This window comes from Augochlora pura, chromosome 5 (assembly GCF_028453695.1).
Source record: "Augochlora pura isolate Apur16 chromosome 5, APUR_v2.2.1, whole genome shotgun sequence".
NCBI classification, from domain to species: Eukaryota; Metazoa; Arthropoda; class Insecta; order Hymenoptera; family Halictidae; genus Augochlora; species Augochlora pura.
In genome coordinates this window covers 16011577-16021108 of record NC_135776.1, presented here as the reverse complement: position 1 = coordinate 16021108, position 9532 = coordinate 16011577, and the positions used below count along the sequence as shown (strand labels likewise).

The following is a 9532-nucleotide window of genomic DNA, read 5'->3' as shown; positions in this document are numbered from 1 at the left end:
AAATTATTTTACTTTTAATAGTAAAAGATATCAGAAATAATAATACTATTACTAAAATAATAAATCAAATTATGATTAAAAATGAAACAACTATTAATGTGAAAAATGTTGCGATAGATTTTTATTCTACTCTTTTTATTTTACTATATTGTTTAAGTAATTAGAAAAATGACGTCCCAGTTTGCATAAAACTAATAATAAATTTCCCTCGAACATTTTCACTAGTAAGTACAAATTCTATTATTATACCTCAATTGCAACCTAAATTATTGCTATTAACAATAAAAATACTAAAAATATTAATACTATTATTAAAGTAATAAATAATAAGTTTTTGCTTATTAAAGTAATAAATCAAAAACTTGGTATTAAAAACGATAAAAAAATTAGTATAAAAATATGGTAACACACTTTCTCTCGTATCGTTTAAATAATTATAAAAATCCGGTTCGAACGTGGATGTTTTGCAGTCCGTTACGCGGAGCCGACTGCGCCGCTGGAAAAAAAGGTATCGCATAGTTCTCGTTTATCTCGGGGACTGGATATTTTTCTGCGGCTTGTCTACGCTTGGCCCTGTAAATAAGCACGACGTGCCGCAGGCGGGATTAGGATCGGAAACCGATTGACCCAATTTATCCATGAACAGTCGCGACAGATGGTGGCAGACGGCGGAGCTTTCATTTCACGCGAGCTGAGAGATGGGCTTCCTTTTTTTCCTTTTTTTTTCTCGCGGGACAGATGACGCGAAGGAAGCCGGCTCCCATGATGCTTCGAACGTATCGCGAATTTCGGGGGGCGGGCTCTCGCGATCGCGACACGTGCGCGAAACAATGGAGGCGCCCCCGTTATCGTCCATACCGGTTCGGCCACTTTTCTCTTCTTTTTCTTCTCACCGTGAAACTACAAGATTTTTCACACATCACTCCGCGCGACATCGTCGGTCGTATTCATAGGAAAGCGGCGAAATTTCGGGGAAAAATTTTCTGAATTATTTCTATGCTCGAGGGATTTGCATTTTTATGCGTGGGATCGCGGAACCGAATTATTTCTATAGGAAAATGTACGGGATCGGATATTTCGGCGCGGAAAGTCTGCGATGAATCGTTTCTGTCTGTGAAGAGTCAGCAAAGGATTATTTCTTTGCGAAAATTCAGCAATGAATCATTTCCATGTGAAGGGTTAGCAATGAATTATTTCCGCGCGATAACTGAATTGCAAACTTTTTTAACAGAGATTCGGTATACCGGTATAAACAAATTATAGGTTAACCTATGGAAAATTGAAGGAGATCTTAGTAAGGAGAAATTCTTGTCTTCTAGGACAAAAGGGTTAACAAAAGATATGTTAACAGTCATCTTATAGGTCTCCTTAGATAATGTTAATTTAATATAAATTAACTGTTTGCGCTCGAAGCAATTTCGGCACTAAATCGAAAATAACTTTACCAATTTACGTTATTTCAGTCTTATACGAGTCGGTGCATTTGTGACCTATAAAACAGCTACAGTTTCGACGGTGTTCATGAAAATTATTTCGGAACCTGATACAGCAATTTTAGTGGTACCTTGAGGTGGAAGGGTTAAGCCGATCGCGTTGCGTGGCCCACCCTTTCTAACTAGCACAACTTCTTCCTTCGTATAAAATTAACGCATTGAGAGAATAAAATAAACAGCTTGTAAACTATTTTTTGGAAAACGAGAAATAAACGGTAAATAAATTATAAATAATATAGAATATATAATGAATAACTAGTAAAGAGTAAAGAATAAGTAAATAACGAATAATTAATAGTAAGTGAATAATTAATAATAAAGAATAGGTAAAAAGTAAATACAAGATAGTAAAAGTAGTTAACAAGTAGATACAAGATAATAAAGAATAAATAATTAGTAAATATGAAATATTACAGTATAAATAGCAACTAAATACAAGATAATAAAGAACAAACGACAAGCAAATAAGAAATACTGAAGAATAAATAGCAAGTAAATACAAAGTAACAAATGATAACTAAATAATAAATTGACCCCGAAAATTGGAGAGAAAGGTGGAAGAGCAAGAGGGTAGATGGGAAAATGATGACACGAAAGGTGGATAAGGGGGGTGGTAGGAAGAGAACAATAAATCGACCCGGCAGACACATTACTTTTCGCTGAAAAACGTGTAAAACGTGACGGACAGGACACGAGTAAATTAATAACGTTGCTTTCAGTTAACAGCGTTCGTTACTGGAAACAATGGTATTCCGTAAAAAATTGTTTTTCCCCGCGACCCATGTAATATAATGAACTAACAATTCGGTAACGTGGGAAACGACAATCGTTACTTTCGCATCGTCGAGCAGCGCGCGTTGTTTTGTACCTGGCAACGTGCAACATTAAATTAATATTCAATCAACTTTCCCGCAGCAGTCCGACCCAATTTTGACAATCGGTCTTCACAAATTCAGATCGTATCTTTTTCCCCTGTATGCCGCGTACCGTTCATCGACGTCCAAACTAATTACGAATTTCACTCGCTTTGTTCCCTTAATTAAACAGCCGTTTCAACGATAATCACAATTGAACAATATCCAAGCTAAGCCGAGAAATAGAAACGCGAACTACGAACGGGTTGAACTTTAAATTCGTTCGCAGGCTATCTTGCTGCGTGAGATCGTAAATTCGGCGGGAATAAAAGTATACAGTCAGTCCCATAAGTATTCGTACCCTCATCGCTTGTAAGAGAAATCTGTTGAAATCAAGGGATGCATGTAAAAATTTTGCAATAAACTTTTTATTATCTTATTTAATATTTTTGGATGTGAGGGAAGAGAGAAAGTTTGGAGAAAGCCTAATACAGAACTAGAATTAAAAAATGTACAACCAACTGTAAAGAACCAAATTGAACCAATTGAATTGGTTGTATTGAACCAAATATCGCATTAAAACTGGTAGAAAGTATGTCAAGTGGATTAAACTATATAATAAGGCATAAAGGTGGATCCACTAGATACTAGAAAATTAATCTAAAGTAAAAAAGCTACTCTAATATGCGATTTTTGATAAAATCTACACTGGTACGAATACTTTTGTGGACTGTTATTACGTACTACGAGGAGTAAAATCAATATATTTTTGTTATTATTTAATCAATTTTGTTATAAAAAATACCTTGTTTAAACGAAAGATGAAGAAACCTCGTAAGTACGAAGAAAGCGATGGAATCGGAGGGAAATAATGGAATCAGAGACAACAATGAAATCCGGGAGAACGATCGGATCAAAGGAAACAATAAAATCATAGAAAACAATGAAATCGAAGAAAGCAATGAGAGAGCGCGGGAGGGGATGGAAACAGTAAAATCGAAGCGAGCGATAAAATCGGAGGCAACGGTGAAATCAACGCAATAATAAATTGGTATTGTATACGACGGGCGGTGGAGGGGGGGGGGGGATGAAACAAAAAGGCGGCGGGAGAATTAAATAGGAATTCTGGCAGGACGAGAAACACGAGGGATAAGTCGCTGTATGCCGGACTCTGCGCGCGAATTTTTTTTAGACTGACGATTCCATTTTTTTTTAATCAAGATAATCGGAGATTCCTGCCAGAGACGACGCGGTGGGCGGATGACCCAGACTATTCGCAAAAATTGGCAATACTCCGGTCTGAAATGTTTTCAGAGTAAAATTGGAGGTTTCGGTTCAATATGCTCGATTCCATCGACGTCGGTGACGTTGACTGACGTGCGAGAACAATTATTAGTTTGATAACGAAAACTACGAGCGAAACTGTTTTCGTGGTTCCAGATCGCCACAAATCGAAGGTAATCGCGGCGACTGAGCGAGATGTAGTTAAAAATATATTTTATGTATGCATTTATGATATATTACATCCAATACAATATATTTAATATAAGATATCCAAGATATTGTACATTCATTATACATATGTATAATATATCCAGTACATTATACATTCAGTACATAACATATCCAAGATATTATATATTCAAGGTATAATATATCCAATATGATGAATCCAATATAATATATCTTATACAATACATCCAGTATATTGTACATTGAATATTATATATTGTATATACAAGCTTTATATATTTAATATATTGTACATCCAATGTATACCATATCCAAGATATTTCATATCCAATATAATGTATCCAATATAAAATATCCAGTGTATATAATAAAATCCAACGTGTATTAAACAATATCTAATATAATACCTACCCAATATATAATTAAGTACATCCAAATATATTTTACGATGCCGACAAGTTATAACTAAGATATAATGAATCATTATTAAACTACGAACCTTTAGATAAAATAACTATCGACTAAATTAATTGCAAAACATGTGTGTTACGCAACAGCGCGTTTCCTCCTTTAAAAATATCAATAACTTAACTAACTTACATAAAAAATATTCTCGAACTCTTCTAATGACTTTGAGAATATTTTCATATCGTATACTTTCTCCTAATGGCTCTAGGTGTTTGTTTTCGTTCTAGTTAATACTGCGATGAACGCATAAAATCCGCAGTCTAATCATTAGAATTCGCTGGGCGCTGTTACGATATCGATTTTCTCGTGGCCGTGTAAACGGATTCGCCGCGATCACCACGGCCACGATCTCCATCAAGGGAAACGTTAATGATACGATAAGCTGCGGTCATTATGTAAGAGAAAATCGCATTATCGGTCGATTGCAAGCCGTATGCCAACGGGTACAGTGCGCCGCGTGAGTAAAACGACCACTAGAAATTTTCTACGAATTTCTTTTACCCATTTTTATTACGAGACTTAACCAGGCTACAAAAATCATTGTTTGTCAAGATTTATGTTGGCATTAATTGTTATTAATTATTAATATTCGTTATGATATATAATGGCATAATATTAATATAATAAAATATAAGATATGATATCAATATTCATTGTATTATACAATGATACCATATTAATATAATGCAATATAATATATGCTGTCAATATTCATTATATTGTACAATGATATAGTATTAATATAATACAATATAATATATGATGTCAATATTCATTATATTGTACAATGGCATAATATTAATATAACGTTATATGTGATGTTAATATAAGATATGAAGAGATTAACCAATATTTGTAGCAATCATTTTATCGTTTATTCAATTCGTTTGTAAACTGTATTTATTTTCAATCGGATGGAATACATGTGTTTTCTATCGGAAGAAATTAATTTACTTTAAATCTGACAAAATGCAATTACTTTTAATCTGACGAAACGCAATTATTTTCAATCTGAAGGAATGGTAAAATGCACCTGTTTTTGCAAATATTCACATAATTGACAAAAGTACATGGTATTATAAAAAGCTATAGAACAAAAACCTCTTATTTGCAATACTATTAGTTACAATGTTATTCTCCTATATTTTAATTAAATATTTATGTCACACTATTATTGTTTATACATATAAGTACTAACATGACAAAATGAATTATATTTACATTTTATTTACCATTATTTCAGGCTAGAAATTCCATACGTGTTTCAGGTGCATCAACATCCTACACGCGAAACGCGAAAAGTGATCGATTCGCTACGAAATAGTTTAGGTCAAACAAGTTTTAGACATACTTCGAGGGAACATTTTCGTTTACCTACAAGAATTCATTTCAACGATAATTATTCCACGAGAAGTATTTCGGCAGCGGAGACTGTCACCAACCCTTAACTGGTACGGTGGGGTCACTGCTGCCCCAGTACTATATTTATAGTTCATTTTATAATGGAAGCTCACTTCTCTATGTTCTTATTAGTTCATTGCACTAGCAAACAATAAAATAAACACCATCAAAAACATATACATAAATAAATATTATCACATGCGACATTTAGAAATAAATTAACTATCTGCACTCGAGCTACGACTCTCAGGCGCCACTAAAATTGTTCCATCACGTTCCAAAATAATTTTAGGCTAGCATCAAAAAGGTTTAATTGTAAAAAGATTGTTAAAAGCGAAACTGTTTCTATGGGCTGTAACAATCAATTTCGTATGCATAAAAGTGCATTTCATTACATAAAATGGAAAAACTATGAGCCAGAAAAATTATTTTAGATTTACAATTGAAATGGCTTCGACTACAAAGGGTTAATACGTTTCATTCTTTTGAAAAAAATCGTTATGTCAGATATTTTTATGAAAATCATTGTAACGAACATTTTTGTAGAAATCTCGATTACAATTATTTTCTTAAAGATAAATGTACCAGTGAAGAGATATAAAAAGGAGAGAATAATTTGTTCCATTTCTATGGTCCTCTTTTTGTTGTTAATATTTTGTTCTAAAATTTATAGAGAGATATTGCGAGTGAAGAAAATTGTTTCATTGCGCTGGCGCGATGCTCGCTGCCAGTGGAAACGTCCAGCAGGGACCAGACATGTTTACAGGCCATCAGCTCGACAAATTTCCAAATTTGATTATCGCGGTAAACGAACCTGCGTGCAAAAATAATTGCACTCGCACGTTTGATGCAGTTTCGCAGGTGAAATTGCTGATTCGTATTGGCGCGATGCGCCAAGTCTTGTCACTTGTGTTCTATGCGCTATTTTTTATTAACAAAAAAACAGACGAAGAGCAGAATGATCAGAGCTATATTGATATAATAGTATAATATATTAGTAAATATATATATAATAGTACAATATATTAATAAATATATATATATATATATATATAATTATATTTATGTAATAGTATAATATATTATTAAATACATATTATATTATACTATTATATTATATCAATATAGCTTTGATCTTGCATTTAACTTCGTTCTACTCTTCATATGACTTTTTGTTATTAATATATTATTATATATATAATAACAATGTATTAATAAATATATAACAATTGACCAAATTATAGAATGAAATTATATAAAACTATATAGGAGAAAATAACATTGGAATATTAATGAAGTTATATAAAACTCTGTAGAACCATATTATTAATTAAATTACAATTAAATTACAAAATTCCGACTATATTGAAAACACACAAAGAGAATTAAATTTCCGAAGGGTAAAGCATAATGTGCAAAAATGTACTCACTTCCATCGTATCTAGCTTATTCATTATATAAAATTCTACAGTAAAACCCTGATAAAAAAATAATCCATATAAATCCATAATTGAGAAAATTAAAACAATTCTTTCCGAAGAGTTTACGTTTAATAGCTCCTGTAATATTTGAAAATCTCGACAACTTAAATTCGCATGAATAAATCTACCAACGCATCTAAATATTAAATATTATTTAAAAAATTATGTGGGGTAGGAGAGCTAACGCTAATGGAATATTAATAAAATACAAAAGCAGAGCAAAATGAAGGAAACCACATAAATTCATTATTGAAAAAATTAAATCAATCCTCTTCAAAGTGTTTACATATAAGAACCCCTATAATATTCTAAATTATTGAGAATTTAAATTCGTATGAATAAATCTACATTTAAATATTAAAGAATATTTAAAAAAGCATAGAGGTGGGGTAGGTAACGTCAATGGATTGTTAATAAAATACAAAAGCAGAGCAAAATAGAGGAAACCAAAATAAATTAATAATTTAAAATAATAAAATAATTCTCTCCAAAGTGTTTTCATATAAAAATCCCCATAATATTCTAAAAAATCTTGAGAATTTAAATTCGTATGAATAAATCTACATCTAAATATTAGAGATTATTTAAAAATGTGCAGAAGTGACGTAGGTAACGTCAATGGAATATTAATAAAATACAAAAGCGGAGCAGAATACACGAAGCATAGCAAATTGATGAAGATGAAAACTGCAAAATGCAAAAGAGGGTAGGTCGAGCTAAAGTCGCGTTCAAAGCATGAGCGACAGCCAGGTAGCCGCGGTTGAATGCAACTGTTCTGTCAGTTCACGGGGTGCGCTTCGTACTATCGTAATTATGTAATCGACATTGTGTAACAATAAATATTCGGCGGATGGGGGGAGGGTGGGGGCAGATCCGAGTCACAAAGTGTCACTTTGCTGGATGCCGCATCTATTAAATTAGAATGCGTAGGTTCCGCGGGCGAAGCACGTGAATGCCGGGGCAGGAAGCGTTGCCAACACGTGCGACGAAACGTGTGTTCGTACTACTTGGTGCGCCTGTACGCGCGGACGTACCACTTAATGACTCGACTTGGCAAGACGCGCGCTATTGTCGCGTCTTGCAACCGTGTGATTGCATCGCGGCAGCACGCCGACCGGTTTCTCTTCGATTTCGTTTTTCATTCTGATACGTCGCTCTATTTAGGAACGATCAACACATATTCGTCCGGTAATCGTCTGCGCCGTCATTCATAAAATTTTGACACTGTCTGTAGAAATAACACGGTCTATATAAAAACAACGCAACTTGTAAAAATCATAGTCCATATTATTAAATTTTTTACTTTTCTTTTTGCTTTCGTTAAAGAAAATTAACGCTCCCCATTTGGGGTAGGCCCCTCCCATTTTTCACCTGACCCGCCCCCTTTCGGGTTGACCACGCCTTTTGTGTGTTAGTCCTTTTAGATTGGCTCCTTCTTCTAGATAGTATGCATTAGTTTTCTAAAGAGTCCTAGTCTTCAGGATTGGCCCCTCCCCCTTTCTATTAGTCCCACCCATTTGGACTAGCTCCACCTTCCTTCGTATTAGCCCCTCCTTCTTCGTGCTTGGTTTTTCTCCTTTCTGGTTCAGTCCCTCCCATTTTTATATTTTTTGTATCTACTAGCCTCACCATCTATCGCATTAACCCCTCTTCCTTCGCGCTTAGCCTTCCCCTTTCCGGTTCAGCTCCTCCCATTTTGATATTAATCTGGATTTAAAAGTGTTGAGGACTCGTCAGATGGATGAACGAGATCCTCTGAATATTGCACTTGGTGTCGACTAGTTCGAAGGACTACCCACTGATGTGGAACTAAATCATTGACTTAAATCTCGATTTGAAATGCTAAGTTTATTTGTATCGTGCAACCAAACCGTTACGCGTATCTCTCTATGTCTTCTGTACTGTACTGTCTGAATCTCTAATCTGTTCTGTCCTGTCTGAAGCTCTGATGTACTCTGACTTCCTCGAATTCTCTACATCATCCCTCTTTTTGGGTCTTAAGCGCCCCTCCCTTTCCCGGAGTCGGGAAAAACCCGGCCATCCCTTCCAATGTGTCCGAGGCAGGTTGTCTGTGGTGAGGATGACTGGGCGAGACGCTTGCACTCGCGAGTGGACGGATGTTTGGCAATGCGCGGAAATTCCAGCTGGCCAGGATCGTCGATGCCGATACCTGGCGGTCGATTCCCTTTTCCCTTAGTCTCGGGACTTTACGGCAGGGTTTCTTGGACCTGGGAGACTAAATGACGACATGACCTTCGTCATCCTGAAAACTATTTAATTTTATGTGCCACATACTGGCAGCAGACCGGTCCGCTAAAGAAACTGCAATAGCCCTAATCGAATTGCTGAAAAACTCACAGAT

At 34.8% G+C, this 9532-nt stretch overlaps 1 protein-coding gene across 1 annotated transcript in view; it reads right to left on the bottom strand.

The window, feature by feature from the left end:
• LOC144470056 (spondin-1) overlaps nucleotides 1-7125 on the bottom strand; it is a 16568-nt gene extending 9443 nt beyond the window's left edge. Inside the window, exon 1 of the mRNA XM_078180858.1 lies at nucleotides 7120-7125. Coding sequence (XP_078036984.1) covers nucleotides 7120-7125 — 6 coding nt within the window. The remainder of the gene's footprint in view (nucleotides 1-7119) is intronic.
• Between the last annotated feature and the right edge of the window lie 2407 nt (nucleotides 7126-9532).